This window comes from Lutjanus erythropterus, chromosome 15, assembly GCF_056507025.1.
Source record: "Lutjanus erythropterus isolate fLutEry1 chromosome 15, fLutEry1.hap2, whole genome shotgun sequence".
NCBI lineage: Eukaryota > Metazoa > Chordata > Actinopteri > Lutjaniformes > Lutjanidae > Lutjanus > Lutjanus erythropterus.
In genome coordinates this window covers 14,020,837-14,038,750 of record NC_139331.1, presented here as the reverse complement: position 1 = coordinate 14,038,750, position 17,914 = coordinate 14,020,837, and the positions used below count along the sequence as shown (strand labels likewise).

At 39.5% G+C, this 17,914-nt stretch overlaps 1 protein-coding gene across 1 annotated transcript in view; it reads right to left on the bottom strand.

Moving 5' to 3' along the window:
* The window catches only part of plcb4b (phospholipase C, beta 4b), a 93,349-nt gene that overhangs the window by 30,010 nt on the left and 45,425 nt on the right, over positions 1 to 17,914 (bottom strand). Inside the window, exons 4-6 of the mRNA XM_084737229.1 lie at positions 11,414 to 11,511; positions 4,803 to 4,883; positions 3,141 to 3,200 (exon numbers count right to left, since the gene is read on the bottom strand). Coding sequence (XP_084593355.1) covers positions 3,141 to 3,200; positions 4,803 to 4,883; positions 11,414 to 11,497 — 225 coding nt within the window. The 5' untranslated portion in view covers positions 11,498 to 11,511. The remainder of the gene's footprint in view (positions 1 to 3,140; positions 3,201 to 4,802; positions 4,884 to 11,413; positions 11,512 to 17,914) is intronic.

Sequence of the window (17,914 nt, the reverse complement as noted above, 5' to 3'; positions counted from 1 at the left end):
GAAACAGGAAGAAAAATATTCTCAGATACAAACACAGAGGGATACGTAGAAAACACATGAGTGGCAAAGCAATGGGTGTATGTTGTCCACATGTCAGCCTCAGGATGCTTTAAGTATGATATAGAGATATAGAGACTTAAAGCTCTATGTCGGCTAAAAAGGGATACAATGGCTATCCAGGAGTAACTACAATGCTAAAATTAAAAATAAAATCTTAGCAGTTTGATGGGCTCCACTGAATCCAGATTTGAATGTGTTCAGTAATACTAAAAGCAACACTTCAGCATAGATGGATTACTGAACAGGCCTCATGGGTCCAAGGTGTCAAATGTCTGTTTGAAATGACTGTTAACATTTCTTTGCGAAAGTAAAAAGAGCCAAAATCTGTGTGTACTATACATCATAGTAACTCTACCCAGTTGCTCTTGATCTTAAATCTGCATGTGAGTGTGCATGTAAGGCACCATAGAAAAATAAAAACAACCCTATTATTGGCTAAATTACATCCGTTAATAAAACTAAAAAAAAGGTTTCATTTTGTTTCTCACTTTCAACCAATAATCTTTCCATAACATCAGCTAATGTTAAATGAGAAAAAACACTATACAGTTAAAAAATAAGACATCCATTGTATTTAAGACATCAGTACAATAGAATTGTGGGATTTGTTGAGCTGTTCATAAAACCACCAGAAAGATAGTTGATTGTTGAGTCTGATTACCCAAGCACAGCAAAACACAAAATAACATAAGGAAATACAGGCAGAAGGAAGGGTTTCTGCAGACATCACCACATGATTCTAGTGTCATAAGTGATGAATGAAAGGGATTAAGTCTATATGAATCTATACATCATTTGTTAAGGAAATGTTGCATATTATGCCTTTAAAGTCAAGGCTGAATTATTTCCAACAATCTATGAGAAATGTTGAAAAAAAATACTAGCATATACTTTGTAAGACCTTAGAAATGACATTTCTAATATTACCGATTATTCAGCTCAGAATAATCTACAATCTGATCTACAGTCCTCACAAGAGTTCAGCTTGATATGACTGCAAACTCTTGCTCTATCCGTGAAACAGAAAATTCTCTAAACTATCAAAAACCCAGCACGACCTCTCCCTCTCATCTTTTCAGGATTCAGTATGCCACTATTGTCACCATGGAAGACAGTAATGTATTTCTGTTGTATGATTGAATTAACAGCAACAGGCAACAGGCTCAGCCGTTTTAAAAGCCCAGCCAGCGATCCACCAATGCAATTCATCTTTTCTCACTCATTGGATTATGTGAAACAGCTCTCAGGGCTTGTGTAACCATGTTAGCCTCTGAGGAGAAGCCCTATGATCAGTTGTCCTTAGTCTGCTACTCACAGAACAGTAAAGAGCCTTAGAACAAACAGGAGGGGCTGCTATCAGGCTGCAGTATCTGTATACGTGCTCGTACACATGTATGTACACATCCATCCACAGGAGCAAGCAAACAGGCCGCCTCCAGCTGTCAATAATACATATACAACCTAGCAATGGTTATGTACACAGGACACACCAGTGTCTCCTGTCAGGCTTTTGACTTTTAGCAGCTTGACAGGTTTGCATCCTAATTAGAGGCTCACATTCACACAGGTATTCCCGTAGCAGCTTTCATAATTCATTCTGTCTGAATGATGCCAAATACTACGATATCATGTGTCGCTAATACATGAAACAGAATGAATCAATATTCAATATAAAGACTTGTGTTTGAGTGTGTATTTGGCCACATATCAGCTATGAAAATACTATGGCTAGAATGATAAACTAACCCCTGATTCAATGCTATCACAATACTTGGGCATTTTATTGCGATTTTTCTTCACTTTTTTAACACTAAACCATGGCAAGAAGTTTAACCATACCCTTTTAGAGTGTGGAAATCATGAGTCATATTTCTGAAAATGAAGTGTGTGTGTGTGTGTGTGTGTGTGTGTGTGTGTGTGTGTGTGTGTGTGTGTGTGTGTGTGTGTGTGTGTGCGTATACTTTTTTAAAGATAAAATTACCACTATTATGATGCTAATGACTTCTGCAATAATGTGGATTCCCATTATGCGTTACCATCGGGCTAACATACTCGATGCTAGAAAAAAGAACCAAGTGTACTATTTGTTCTTTATTGTACCCGGGTATGTATAGGCGCGGGGAAGCTATTTAGCTATTGCTATTTTTAGTTATTATTTTCAGTCACAATTTGGTTAGGTTTAGGCAACAAAACCACTTGATTAGGTTATAAAACAAAATTATTTGCTTATGTTTAGGCAAAGATCATTGTTTGTTTCTGCTATGAGGGTGTAAATAGCCACATTGGCTATTAACACACCAAGTGCAAATAGCATTGTTGGCTATTCCACCTGAGGATCAAATACCACATTGGCTATTCCAACTCTGGTGGAAACGGCCACACTGACTAATCCACCCTGGGCTCAAATGGCCATATAGGCTAATCCACCCTGGGTGCAAACAAACACGTTGGCTATTCCAACTGAAGAACTGTCTTTTCCCCCCACGCCAACAAAACAGAAAAATACAGAATAATGGAGCTGCTCGGCACATATTGGGTATTTCATGATCAGTTTCCTATTACAGAATTAAGAAAGATTCTGACAAAGAGACAGAACAACTTCTACCTGTGAGCTTTTGATCCCATAGTGTGAACTGCTTAACCCAGTGGTTCTCTGACAGCCTATCATAATGGGGCTGGAAGCACAATTTGTCATTATTCCTCTCTGGGTCAAAAGCCCCAAACCAGGGCTGCAAAAAGAAAAGTTTCAGATACAACCTGCGGCTAAATCCAGTCAGGGTTGTATAAATATTGATGAGTTTAATATTTCATGTTTATGTTCTGGCAGTGCCCCTGGTGAATCTGGTAGTTGAGAAAGAAGCTCAGCGTGAGAGCTCAGCTGAGAGTCAGTCGATCGATAGGACACACCACTACAGACTTGGCTAATTAAAGCATAAGTAGCGTGTCTGACATGGCAGACCGCCAGATTTTACCGGGAGTGTCTCTGTGGGAGCAAGAGACTGAATTTTGGGTGTGGTGGGCAGACAGCATGAATTTTGTGAAAACAGAAAATGAGAAAATTGTCTTCTGTGAGGTCTCACCTTTGGGACGGCACCAACACGGATACTGTTGATGAGGGAACACTCGAGAACCTGGCCTTCCTGCAGTAATGATAAAAGATAAAAGAGAAAGTTTGAGGGCAGAATGTTAAAGCAGGTAAAGAGGGAGACAGAGGGATGGGGGGAAAACACTACAAAAGACAAAAATAAGAAAGAGTATTTTGTTTGTGATTTTCACAGTGATTTCCAATACTCAGTACATAGCAGCAAGACCATAACCTCTCAGCAACAGTTATTAACGCAGTTCATTATGCCATCATCTAACACCATGTCTTTCACATAATCAAGTTTTTTTCTTTGTATATTGCTGTCAGATTCACTTTTTTTAACTCCTACTGCTTCAGTTTCGGTATTCAATTTCCAGTGAGACAGGAGTCTCAGTCTCCCTGCACTGCCATACAAGGTGAGCAAGTATAAAGGATGGATGGAAAGATATTTGGTTATCTGTCATGGAAGACTTTTGATAGAAGGATGTGAAGGATTACATATGTTTTCTCATCATTGTTTTTAATACCATACTGGCATCCACTGGACATACTGGCCACCTCTTTAAACATGCTTTGGAAAATGGTCAACAGTAGGGATGTGTAGTTAGTATGAACACACTAGAATTCAGTATAGTAGTAGTAGTATCAATACGACCCTTAAATTGAATTAAGGTGGCAATTAAGGATGATTTTCATTGTAGATTAATCTGTAAAATATTTTATTGATTTACCAATTTGGTGCTTGGTCTTAAAAATATCAGAAAATCGAGGATAATTTACATTTTCAAGTCCAAGATCTCCTCATATGGTTGGTTTTGTCCACAATCCAAGGACATTCAGTTTAATGTCACAGTAAAGGAGTAGTAAAGAAATCAGAAAATAGTCACATTTAAGAAGATTTGACATTTTCTTCTTAAAATGTACTCAAACCATTTTTATGGTGATTCATTTAATAGATGACAAATGATCAATTAATTAAGTGTTCCACCTCTAAATTGCATTTGCAAAGACTGCAAGAGGCTATAAATTTTGTTTTTTCCCCAACCAATATCTCATACGTTTTTTCTGTCATGATGGTAAAGCTGTGGTTAATTGTTAGCTTAAAGAACCAGACTGTTTGAGTTGTAGAAACACAACCTATAACTACTTACACCCTTAAGGCCACTGCTTTAAATAAGAACAACTGTTCTTAAGTACACTCGGACCATACACTTAACACTGAATGACATTAACAAACATGCCACTGGACATCATTCCTGAAGTAAAATTGTATGTATACAGTATCATGATGATGATACTGTGCACTAAGCCATGCTTTTCTGTATATTTTACATGTTTCCAGGGACCAAAGTACCATTACTTTGTTGTTGCTGCTATTTACATTTTCCCAGATGCAAGTTCAAAAAATGCACTAAAGCATTATTACGCCTGTATAGCATAAAGGGACTATAACTTTCATTTTGTTGGGCAACCATGCATTGTATAATGATAAATAACCTTGATAGCTTTGCGTCAGAGAAAAAGTATTTCTGAAAACACTGCACTTAAATTTTTTTCTCTTTTCTTTCTCTTGACTACTAAAGAAAAATCTTTTTTTGTTTGAAAGACCTCCTGGCAGACAAAAGAATACACACAAATAAAGAGGTGGAGGTCATACCTTTCCCTCACTCTTCCAGGTGATGAAGAAGCCATACTCGTCCACCTTCATCTGACAGTTGGGCTCAAACATGTACGGGTCCTGCAGAGGGGAAAAAATATTTTATATAAGTGAAGGGGCTTCATCAATCTCAGGTTTTTATTTGACATAGGAAGACATTAAACAGCCAACTGGCTTAACACACACAAGGCTTATGCAACCACACAAACAGATGTAGCTGTAATTCATTTTCTAAGATGGACCTGCCCAAGGACACACACACACACACACACACACACACACAGAAACATACAAAGTATGCGCAAATACATTCAGTGTGTACACACAGAAACATGTTGTGTGCAGAGGAGAAGAAACCTATTGCTAAGGCAAACACAATGTGAGATAAATGTGACACCCGTGAACTGTTAAATGCAAACATCATCTGGCTGGAAAACAGTGCTTTGCATTACAGATGAGGGACAAGCACATTAATGTCTGTAGAATTCAAAAGTGTGTTAGCACAGCCACTGTAATGCTGCTGCACACACGTCCTCATAATGTTCCATCTATCAGTTCGTGTGCAACATGCAGCGACCCCTATTCAGCTCAACAGGGGTGTCGGAGCAGAAAATCTACTAGTATTAGCCAGCTTATCTTACCCAAACATTTTTCATTCAGTTCAATCAGCTGCTTGAAGTTGTGATTGCACTGATGAAAGACTGTGTCAATATGTGTGTGTTTTTATCCCACTCAAATCACATACCTGAGAAAGTTAAAATATAGTAAAAAAAAAAAAAAAAAGAGACAGCTGCTCCTAGGTCACTCTAACTCTAATATTAAAAAAGGGAACAGTGTGACACACACATTTAATTTATTATGTCATGGTGTTGTTTCCATGCTGCAAACTGACAACTGAGCTTTCTTCTAATTTGGCTACATCATGTCATCTAAAACCACCATAAAACCCAATTGAACAATACTTTTTCCATTTAGGAAACAGTGACACTGCTGTGAGTGCAGTTAAAAGCTTGACTTTCTTTCATCTGAATTAGGACTGACAGAGGCTTCAGTTGCACGTAGTGAAGCCGACTCTGTGAAAGAGATGCTCCCAAATGAGCCCTGACTGTTAAGAACATACAGCAGGCTAGTGTTACACTATCAGACGGCCTGTGCTTGTAAAGTTAAAAGGGTTTATGGGAACACTCAGTCCTTCCACACACAAAGGAACAATTAGCTGAATGTCCAACCATCTCTGGTTGGATCTGGCTGGATAGAGGCCTCTAGTTATGGTAGTCCTGCCCTCACTCAACATGTGTGCATTCTTTCTTAAGTGCCTGGACAACTGCAGCTCAGCATGTGTGTTTCGATCCCTCTTCTTTCTGTCGCCCTCCATCACAACAATCATAGACACAATAAGCAGCTAAAAGTGTGTTTACACATTAATATTTTATGCTACTATGTCTGATAAAGGAGCAATGTGTAAACAGCCACCTGTCGATGGTCACTCCAAACAAATAGGGGGCAGCATATCACCAGAGTAACCACTTACTGTTGCTCACTATATTCTTTCCCGTAGCTGTCTCTGGCTGCAGCTACTAACTACCATTAGGTGATTAGCTGTGTAGCTAACAGCTCTACTACCTGACTCCAGTCTGCTCAGACCTGCAGTTTGGAGCTTTGATGGAATATCTGTGTTTAGACCGCAAGCAACAGAGCCGGACTCAGCAGCCTCTCAGTGAACACGGTTGGACCGGGACTACACATCGCCTCTTACAGAGGCCAGCTTGTTGACAGGTGATTTACAGTGGGGTAGCAGACTGTTAGCTTCACTTTGAACGCAGTGGATTAAAGACTTATTTCAACCAAACCAGAGTTCGTAATTTTTGAACAGTGGAAAGTATAACTGCAACGATTAATTTATAATTGACTGGGATTGGACTACCGCCTCTAGATACATAGAGGTGTTGCTGGACAGGCAGGCCGCAGCTAGCTGGTTAGCTGTTCACTTAGTAGATATATCTGCAACAAAAAACACAGACATCTGTGACAATGTCACAACTGTCCTCACATTCTTTTGATAATGTTAATTCATTTTTTGAACATTTTAAATTCTGGCCATATCTTACACATTTACATCTTTGAGCTAAATAACTTAAAACTCATACACAAAAGTTTGTTTCTTCACATCTAAACGAATGACCGTCAAGGGGACAAAACAGTAACACTTAAAACAGTAACACATATCCAAAATTAGTCATTCATTCATGAGCCATTGGCTGGATGATGAAAACACAGGAATTGCTGCATGCCACTTTGTCTCATCTGACCAGCTGGTGCTTAACAGTGACTGACTTAGAGAATTCAACATTATTCATCATGCAGTAATACAGAAAATTATTTCCATTCTCTCTCTCTCATTTTATTTTAGCAATGTTCTTGTCTTACATCATACATTTTCTGTTAGTGTTCAAGCTAAGTTTCTTTTTATATGCCCACACACTGCATGTATAATAGGCTTATATTGCTTCCCAGTCAACTTCAAAGTATTAAAATTTTCTAATCTGTTTGTGAACAGCAAGGAAGAACAGCTATATTCACCAGGTACAGTACGTCCATTTCATGATTGGAGTGCATCATTTTTTGGTATTTTACCCTCACTCTAATTCATCAAACCAATGATGAATTATGAACTGATAACGGATCCAGCCTGAGTTATACAATTAGAATGAATAAGCAAGCAAGCAACAGAAATTAAGTGTTTACTTATTTTCAGTGTCTCACAATTCTGACCTCTTTTTCTCTGCCTTCATCAAGTGTCTGTCGATATCAGGCCATTTAGTCTCCATGGAAACCAAACATCAGTCAGATCTTAAGTGATTGATTTCCAATCAGCAAGACAATGAATGAAACATACACACACAGACATACACACACACACTCAGAAGAAGCCCTTTGGCTGTTTGCATGACTGATCACTGAGGATCTCATTAACCGTTGACCTCCCTGCCGCTGGACTTGTCAAACGAGGGAAACTCATCTGAAATATCTCACTCCCACGACAAAAACAAACAAACAAAAAAAACATTACAGTTTATTGCATGCCACACTGTGTGACATGGATCTAATAAATTTGTTGACTATGTAAACTGTATGATGATTTGTAGGCTACAATGCAAATCACAAAAACATTCATCAGCATGCATCATCAGTGTGCATCATCCAGCTGTGCTGCTATAGTGGTAAATAACTTAGAAATTTAACAAGTTAAGCTACAATCAAGCACTTGCAATAGTAGTATTTATGTCAATAAGAAAAAAAAAATCCCAAGATGAGGAGGAGGAGAATGTGGACCTGGTCATGATGAGGGAAAAGATGCTAACTTGGGATGCCAATTTCGCAATTAGAGTTTGAGTTAACTAAGTATTTTTGCAGTATACTAACTGCTAAAATAACATACATAAACATATGCTAACATCCTAAATTTATGGCACTGTCCAAATTTTGTCCTATCTTTTGAGACAATGGCCAAATTTCTTTCCTGTTGGCCATCTTCATCTGGGACAGCCCAAAATTGAACATTGTATGGATGAGAGCAACCGTAAGTCACATCCCTGTCTTGAGAAGGAGTATACCCCCCAGTCAGAGTCTCTGTGACAAACAGTTTACTACTGAATAAATTATGTGTGCTGATCGTGCCTTTGGATCAAAGTGGATCAGAAAAGAGTCTTAGTCATGATGTAACTAAAGTTTTTACTGTGAAAAAATATAACCCTACCATAAAACACCTGCTTTTAGAAGAGTTTGGTTCGACAGTACCAAAACAACAAAATAGTGTCTTAATGATAGAAAACGAGACAGATGTCTTGAACACATTAGCTGAAGATTCAGCCGGGTAGTTGTATATACAGTTTGTCCATTTGGATGGAGACAGGCTGAAAGATCCCTACCTCTTTAATTGTTTTTTATATAATGATGCCAGTCATTGATCAGCAAATACATAGCATAATTGTTCACCTGACTGGTCACAGGATTTGTGCTCCTAACAGCTAAATTTCAATATGTTTTCTTATCTTATGCATTCAGACTGGCAAAGACCTTGGAATTTGTATTTATCGCCACTCAAATTAGAGTTGTTGTTTGACTCAAAAAGGGGTGGGGTTGTGCCACAACAGCAAAATACCCAGATGTGTTGGTAAAGGTAGGTAGGTAGGTGGGTAAAGCTAAACAGACATGGTAAAAAACATAGAGTTAATGAGTGGTGGCCAAACAAAATTACAAGGACACAAGAATAAAATATAAGCAAGCCAAGAAAAGACAGGTACTAATACCACTTGCCTCTGTTCAAACAGAGGAACAAAACAAAACCATTACTAGACATGAAAATGCTATTACAAATAAGCCATTTCTGATATTTTTATTTTTGAACAGGGTAGTAATAACTACATGTGGTGTTGATACACTTGATATAAGTGATCCTCTATAAAGCTTTGAATAGCACTGAAATTTATGTAGGAACACACACACAAATTGCCTATTTGCGACCAGCACATTACCTGTCTCTGCCATCTGTCACTCAATGGGGTTTCGCTGAGTTGAGAATGTTTTGTGGAAAGATTCATGCTGTTTAGCACATTTTGTGCCTGTGTGTGTGTGTTTGTGATCATGTGTGCACGCCCATATGAGAGGGACTGATAAAGAGCATGTCTATGTCTGTGGGTGGACTTGGCGTACGTCATTTCAATCGAAGCGGATGTCCCCTGCAGGCTTTGTATTTGCCAGGCAACAGACTAACTATTCACTCACTCACACATAAACAGATGCAGAAACAGAGAATGAAAGATGGTTATTTGTAAAAGGAAGTCATTACTACCCCATGTTTATAATAACGACAGGTCAGAGATTAATAACTAAAAACCATCACAGTCAGTGAATGAAGGCACCCTTCCTCCAGTTTATTTAATTTTTTTTTTAACTCCAGAGATTCAAGTTTGAGTAAACCATTTCGAGCTGACAATTACAAAATTCTTGCCTTTACTCTGTAGATAAAAGGAAGGTTGATATCAGTATCTAGTATTGTTGTAATGAGTCATTACGGACAAAATGCAATAATAAGAAGGTAGTAGTGCATCCCAGTTGACACCATTAATTCTAATCTTTAAGGTGACTGACACGGGTTGACCTTATTACCATTCAGGCCAGTCCTAACCCTGTCCTGCCTGAGCCTGGCTCATATTCACAGCAGCAACACACTGAGGACTTTCTTCAGAAGCATGCCGGCCCAGTTTCATGGCTCACTTTGACATGGCTGTGGATTTGATGATGCTTTTCCCTACGCTCTTTCAAGTTTTCTTCTCTGCCTAAGAGGGATCCTCCTCCCCCCACTGATGCCCACATAAACGGAGAGGACTGAGGGGATTTCCTGATGTGTGCAAAGGGTGCGTGTGTTTGTGCGTGTGCGTATGTGTGTGCATGCGCGTGTGTGTGACACACTTTGCCTTTGCTCGGTAAATGTCCTAGCTAAGTGTCCTGATTAAGTTAGTCAGAGGAAACGTGGGCAAAAAGACAGGAAGATATACGCAGGGTCATACACATACAGATACGTATATATCAGACACGCACAGAGCAAGATGGATGTTAGTTGAAACTAATGTTATTGGTTAGAGCCTGATTAATAAATAATGCCTAACCGATTATTGGTCAAAATATTGGCTCATCACAGCTATATCAGTCTATATCAGCATTTTATGTATATTTCAGTCTTTTTCTTAGGTTTATATAGAAAATACAATATATAAATGAATTACATATCATTGTCACAAGTTAAGTTTGCCACTTATACAAGTTTTAAGCATTCGAACAACAGTGGCACTGAGCAGTTCTGTATCTCAAAATCAAAATCTTAGGTTTTATATACGTCATGATTTCCAAAGTTATATTTTTCCACATTTTCTGATTACATTCATACTACACAACTCTACTTGCACTGATAATAAATCAATATGCGAGTGAAGAAAATCATTAACGGTCCATGTAAAAACAAAGAAGCCTCTTGAGGCAAACTGTGATTCGTGATACTGGGCCATATAAATAAAAATTGACTTGAACACGTTCACACGCTGAGATCAGACTCAGATCATCTTTTCAGAGTTCTGGTGAAGACTCTCAGTGGACATATTGCAGACAAGCAGTCGCCATGGTGAAGCTCCTTAATGAGGCTGATCAATGTGGCCTGCCTACAGCAAGAGCTCTGACTACAACAATGACGTAAAAGGTTATAAAGGAGACGCGTCTGCTACCTTGTGTGTGTCTGTGCGTGTGCGCACGCTAATGACCAACCCGGGGAGGGCCATTAAGGATGAAGGATGATAATAGGACAGAACAAATAACCTATGTCAGTGCCACCAAGGTTATTGACAATACAGCTTGCAACACAGGCTGAGTCTTCACACGATCATCATTACATTAAACTTAAATCTTCTCTTCAGGAAATGTCATATGCTGTAATGTATCATGAATCTGGCATGGAAGTAAAGAGGGTGTTTATTTTTACATTCAGAGCTGTTCTATTTTTATTTATGTATTTATTAGAGGAAACCTTAACAGCATCCGAGACATGCATTTTTTTTTACCTCATCAAACCTGTCGAAGGATGCGCCCTCCTGCATAAACTCAGGCAGGTGCTTCTGCCAGTTGAACTCATAGGACTTTGTCATGGCTGCTCACAAACCTGAGACATGAACAGAGGAGAGGTACAGACAGAGAAAGAGACAGGGAGAAAGATTTAGTACAAAATTTCTAACAACCAGGTGTACAGGCCTCTGGAGATTTAAAGGACAGAACACACTGCACATAAACAAACACAATATGTGTCTTCTTCTTCTTCTGCTGTGGTCACAAAGAGATGCTGATTTCACTGAACACAGCTACTATAACTGGCCCTACAGGGGCTCATCCGAAAATACTCTTTTCTGAGCAGTAGAGTAACTACATATAAAACCATTTACCAATAAAGAGGACCCAATGAAGGATTTTGGGGTGAAATACATGAGTTGAACAGGGATGTGTAAGAGAGAAAGTGGGAGCAAATATAATACATCAGTGAGGTTATCAAGTGTGCAGATCCGAGCCACTGGCACAAAACACAGGCAGTTCACAAATATAAACTGGTCTTATTTCCACTGAGGAGAATGAATACTAAGAAACACAGGGTCACACCATTACCAAAGTTGTGTGTGGGCATTCAATGAGATCCACTGTATTAAAGTTGGCAAAACAGGACAGACAGCTGCACACAGAGAAGAAAAAACACAACAGAGTGCATTGTTTAACAACTGATACCTGCTCCCACAACAATAGGTTTACTTCATGTTTTTAAGATGAAAAAACATAATCAGTGTGGGTTTTTACTTCCGACAAAGTGTTACTCAAGGAAATATTGTCATAGCCAACATGTTATTATGTAACACATTGGTTGAACAAAGGGTCTATTGTAGGCAATACACAAACAGAGCTTAGCAGTAAAATGATAAACAGAGAGAGACCAGTATATTTAAAAATTAAGGTGATTCACCATTTATCATTAAGAAATTATTTTACATATGCACAGATTTCACAACATCAATGTTGCCATGGTAATGATGTCAACAATAGGGAGAGAAGCCACATCAGAGTCACATTCTTCTGGGGACAGGATTGCTGAGAATGATATTCAGCTACACTGTATATTTTGTGTCACTAAATTTACTGATCAAGTGAAAATGTATTTCAAAACACAAAACGTTACACCTCATAACGTACTGTATTCATAACAGGGAGTACATGGACTGGGTCTGGAATGACTTACTGTACTTGGACCAAGGACTTAGGAAGGCCCTATGCTTTTTCCATTGATCCCTCTTGGGCAGCTCTTCATATTTGCACTTGTCTCACACAGAATTTCTCTGTTTTCCTCTACCTTGGATTACCTAATAAAAAAAAGCTGCAAACTCTGAGTCTGGCCCTTAGTGTATCAACTTTTTATCATCACTAGACATTCTCTTGACACAAGGATGTTGGTTTTAAATTAGCCAGCGATTTTAAACAAGCCATGACCCATTAGGTGACAAGATAAAGGGGCCAGCCTTGGACTTGTGCACAAGGACATTACTGGAAAGCAGAAACAAATCAATCACCGCAGTCATAAAATCACATTTCTCTTGGCTCCTAAATCACCTACTGGCAGCCTAACAGCAAAAGGTTTAACAAATATCTTGCATCTCAGCACAGGCCTCCTCCACAACCTCTCTAAATGCATAGCTTATTCAGCCTCACAGTATTTCAGAGCAGCATTTCAACCAACAAGACAGGCATTGATGGGTTGTTGAGTTTATGCTTGAACCTATCTGCCAAAACGCATGGCCTTGTGATTATAGAGCCTTTTTTAAAGTATTTCAAAATGTTTATCTTGGCTTTACTCATTAGTAAAGTTTTGTCAATGTGACATGCTGTAAGACATCTCCTACATAGCTACAATGGGAGCAATTCACTGTGGAAGGTGTACAAATACCAGAATATATTACAACATGCTACCAGACCAACTGGGAAACTGTAGTACTTTCTGACATAGTACTAAACTGGTTTGAATCTTACTTAAAGGACAGAGACTACTTTGTGTCCATAGGTAATTGGACATTGGAGCAGACAAAAATGACCTGTAGAGTTCCATAATGCTCCACTCTGGTGCCTCTTCTGTTCAATTTCTCCATGCTCCCACTAGCTCAATTATGGAATACAACAAAATGTGTTACCATCATTCTGCAGATGACACACAAATTTACATAACCATATCACCAGGGGACTATAATCCCATACAAGGGCTCAGTAGTTGCACTGAACAAATCAACAATTGCATGTGCCAAAGTTTTCTCAGATTAAACAAAAGTAAAACTGAAGTAATGGTTTTGGAGCCATTTTTAAAGTGCTGTTGTTGGTTTATAAAGCACTGAATGCTTTAGGGCCAAAATAGGTTTCTGATCTTGTGCTACGTTATGAACCACCTCAGGATGTCTGGGACTTTCTGTCAAGTCAAAACTAAACATGGAGAAGCAGCATTTGGTTTTCAGGCACCACTTATACAACAATCTCCCTGAAAACTGCTGCTGCTGTAGTTTTTCTATTTAACTATTTTAATTGTGTTGACATGTCTTTTTTATATTGTTTATGTTTGTTTTATATTTTGTCAGGATGCTTTTATGATTTATGCCCTTTGAATTGCCTTGCTATTGAAATGTGCTATACAAATAAACTTGCCTTGCCCTTTCCAGTGAAGTATAAGTGGCAAGGCAGATTGAACGAACATGGGTGCAACACATCATCACAGGACAGCCCCTGGGTGGGACTGAACAACACAGGTTGAGCATATCTGATTTTTAAATAGTATCTGCCGGTGGATTTTTCCATTAACTACTATTATCTCTTACTTGGCCTCGAACAGTCTGTCTGTACACTGTACTTCTCTTCAAACACAAAAAGCGAGTCAGGTCTGATTCATGTGACACACCTGCACGTGTAGCATCACGCAAGATATCCAGCTCAGAGAGGGGAGGGGGCTCTGACAGGAAACCGTCATATTGTTGATGACACCAACCAAATATAGGCTCTCCTTATGTCAGCCTCAAATGTGTCAGGCAAAACTGAGAGGGAGAAGTGCACTCGAGAACGTGACATACTATGTATAGTCTAAGAGCTCAGCTGGCTTTAAGTCATTATGGGAATTCTCTGAGGTGTGATTCAATTTTTATTTCAGTCTATAAGCCCAAGATTCTTTACAGCACATACATTAGAAAATATATAGAAAGTCACATATTATCAAAACAATCATATTTCTGAATGGCAAGACTGTAATTTTGTCTCTAAAATAGGTGTACTGATTTATTCTAGGATCTTCACTACAAGTTTTATTCATGAAAACATCTGCCTATATGAGTGAGTGAGTGTGTGCATGCGTGCGCATGTGTGTGTAGCCCATGAGGTCCTACATTTCATGCAGAAACAACCCATTTTCCTCCCAGGGATAAATAAAGGGAAAATGGATGTTGATAGGTTAGATGGCAAAGACGGAGACAGGAGAGAGGTGATACAGAATGAGGAAGAAATAGGGACAAACAGAGAGTAAGTGTTGGAGAGATGGGAGGAGAGGAAGGGAAAATGAACAGGCTAAGAGAAAATACGAGCAGCGAAAGGTGCTAAGAGGTGAGAGATGGAATAGAGAGATGAGGAGAATGACAGAGAGATAAAACAGAACAGTGGTGGGCAGGGAGAGATGGACGAGTGAAACAGCTGTGTGTGACAGAAGCTGGCTAGAGAGGCTGGGGGACAGGGTGGTGAGTACACCGGGGTGGGGGTGGGTTGTGTCTGCTTTTGATGTGGAGACCACAGATCAGAGACAACATCAACGGAGGCTACAAAAACCTACTAGCTAGGTGGGCTTACAGTCTTCCCCCGGCATGACAAATGCAGATGAGGAAAGGCTTTTGAGATGTCTGGAGGCTGTCATTATGAAAATACAGAGTGATTCAGCAAGGCTGTGCAATTATACAGCAGATAATAAGAGCTAATCTCACCCCCATGTGCAGATTCATTAAAAGATACAATTACTCTTGATACAGAGGGTGGACCCATCAGAAAGAGAACACTAAACTACTACTCCTTTTATCTGGTCACTTCATTTTAGGTTCCAAAAATGAGGGAAGCTGTTATTAAGGTTGTAAACGTATCAAAGCAGTGTTTGCCCTATAGTGTATTTGGGAGGGCGCCCCGCCCCCCCAGCAGACGCCCCCGCCCTGCCAACAGGACCCCCACACAGAAATTCAAGTTGGAGATTTTTTTTTTTATTCCATTATTTAATTTTTATTTTAATCAAAAGGGCCTATAACAGGTGTTTTTATCAAATAAAAAAGCTAACTCTAATTTGTGCAATTTCAGAGTCGGATGCATTGCTATCCCTGAACCCTTTTTGGTTCCTGGTAGAACCTTTTATAAAGGTTCAACAAAAAAAAAAATTAAATCATTTTTCATTTTTGAAAATGCCCCTCCCCCTGCAGCCTGTCAAATGACTGTATCCCCCAGGAGACAGAAACCACTTCAGGGCTAGTACTGTCTAGTTTAAAATTCTGTTATCATGACAACTCTCGTCACAGAGCTACAGGAGATGTAACAGACAGGCCAGGTCAATACACCGAGTGATGTACGAAAATGGAACCAACTTCATCAAACCCAGTCCTCCGCCATCTGTGATGTCCTACCAGGGGACTGTAACACAGACACACACGTCCTGTCAGGGGACTGAAAACACAGATGCACACTTCCTGTGGAGATTAAGAACTGAGGCTGGGCAGGGTGCCAATAACACAACCCACAGAGAGAGGGCTAGTGTAAATAGGCTGCACCCTGTCTAGATTATTTAATAATGCTAAACCAAATCTGAGAGAAATGTTGTAAATTCCTAAATCGGATTCAAAATGATTTAGATAGCACAAATTGCATATCTAATTTGGACTAATTGGGTTGTGCTGTCCTGTCTGATGTTAGCCTAGATCTTGCCACTCTCAACAGTATGCATTAGATAACATTTTCCTCAGTGGGATGAAATCTGTCCAATAGCAGTGTGGCATGCTGAGGTGCTGCAAGGCCATGGCAGCGCCCGCATCGGGCCTCTGAGCTCCTGGACGTGTGAGCTTGCACGTGAGGAGCCAAGGGAAGCTGAAGGAAGCGAGTGAGGTCCGAGCCCCCTGTCCAACCCCTGACAATGAGATAATTACGATAGATAGGAGCCCCGTGAGGCACGCTGTTCCCAGCCTCCTCATCTAAAATGGCAGCTAGGGTAACACCCAGCGGTCCCACACCTCATAAACTAAAATTAGGCTTCAGCTACATCAGTCAGCCAGTGGTGGAAGGGTTGACTGGGGACACAGTCAAATGGACACAAGTAAAAAACACACAGAGAGAGGCACATCTGACGGGGCTGGCACAATAACCAAAGCTCTCCTTTACTTAATACCTGTCATAGATTATACATTAAAGGTCTCCAACATTAAACATAACACTTTTTGCAGCTCTGTCTAACCGAGTGAAACCACTGGAAACTGAAGAAGAAAGCACAGGCCTTTTTAGTCAGGCCTGCTTTCATGCCTCATTTGCTCTTACAGCACCAATCATCACCTGATGTTTTTGGTGTTACAGTCATCATGCATTCATTTAAAATCTGACCTCATCTAACCCATCTGAGCCAACCCTTTACTGCTGCTGAAAAGATTTTCGGTGATGGGAAATGAGAATCTCCAAAGGTTTATGAAAGTACAACATCTGATCTCTGCAAGATCTCAAAATGATCTAGAGTGACATGAAGTTCCCAGGGGTTTCATTTTCAAATAAACCAGATGAGTACTAACTTAAGATTTATGGGCTACTAGACACAGTACAAACTTTAGCATTATCATAAATATTAACTATATAAGAATAAATCAAAATCCTTTTCATTACCGATAGAGCAAGACCAATAAAAAAGGTAAAAAATATATCTATATATAAGCTGATATTGTTCGTATATGTATATGGGCAGTTGACAAATATGCAGTAAAATAACATTTTTGAAGATAAAATATATACATACTGAAGCTCCAGTAGGCAACATTGTTTTGGTATAATTGAGAAATAATTTCTTAAAAACTTTTCAGCATACTGTAAATCAGGTGTTCTGAGAGAGAACTGGACTTCTGCACCTCCTCTATGGCTCTGTTTTCAGCATTTAGAAAATCTGCCCCGTGACGGTAGACTTAAACCAATCACAGGTCTTTTAGGACCTGAGGACTCCTCCTACTAGTGCAGCTGCGCATGCACCTTCCTTCGATGAGACCCTGAATCAATGATGGAAACTACTGCAGGAAAAGTCGCTATAAAACAACATTATAATAAAGAGAAAAGGGCCTAATGAGCAAAATGCTCAACCCAGGAGTTTGTCAGCTCACTCGGTTACTTTTGAGTTCACCTTCAGTTGTGTTCATTCACGTGTATCGCAGAACTTTGCCAAGTGACAAGAGGACCAGGAGGAGCTGAGACACAGAGCTGACAAACAGCTGCTTAGAGCAGGGGAG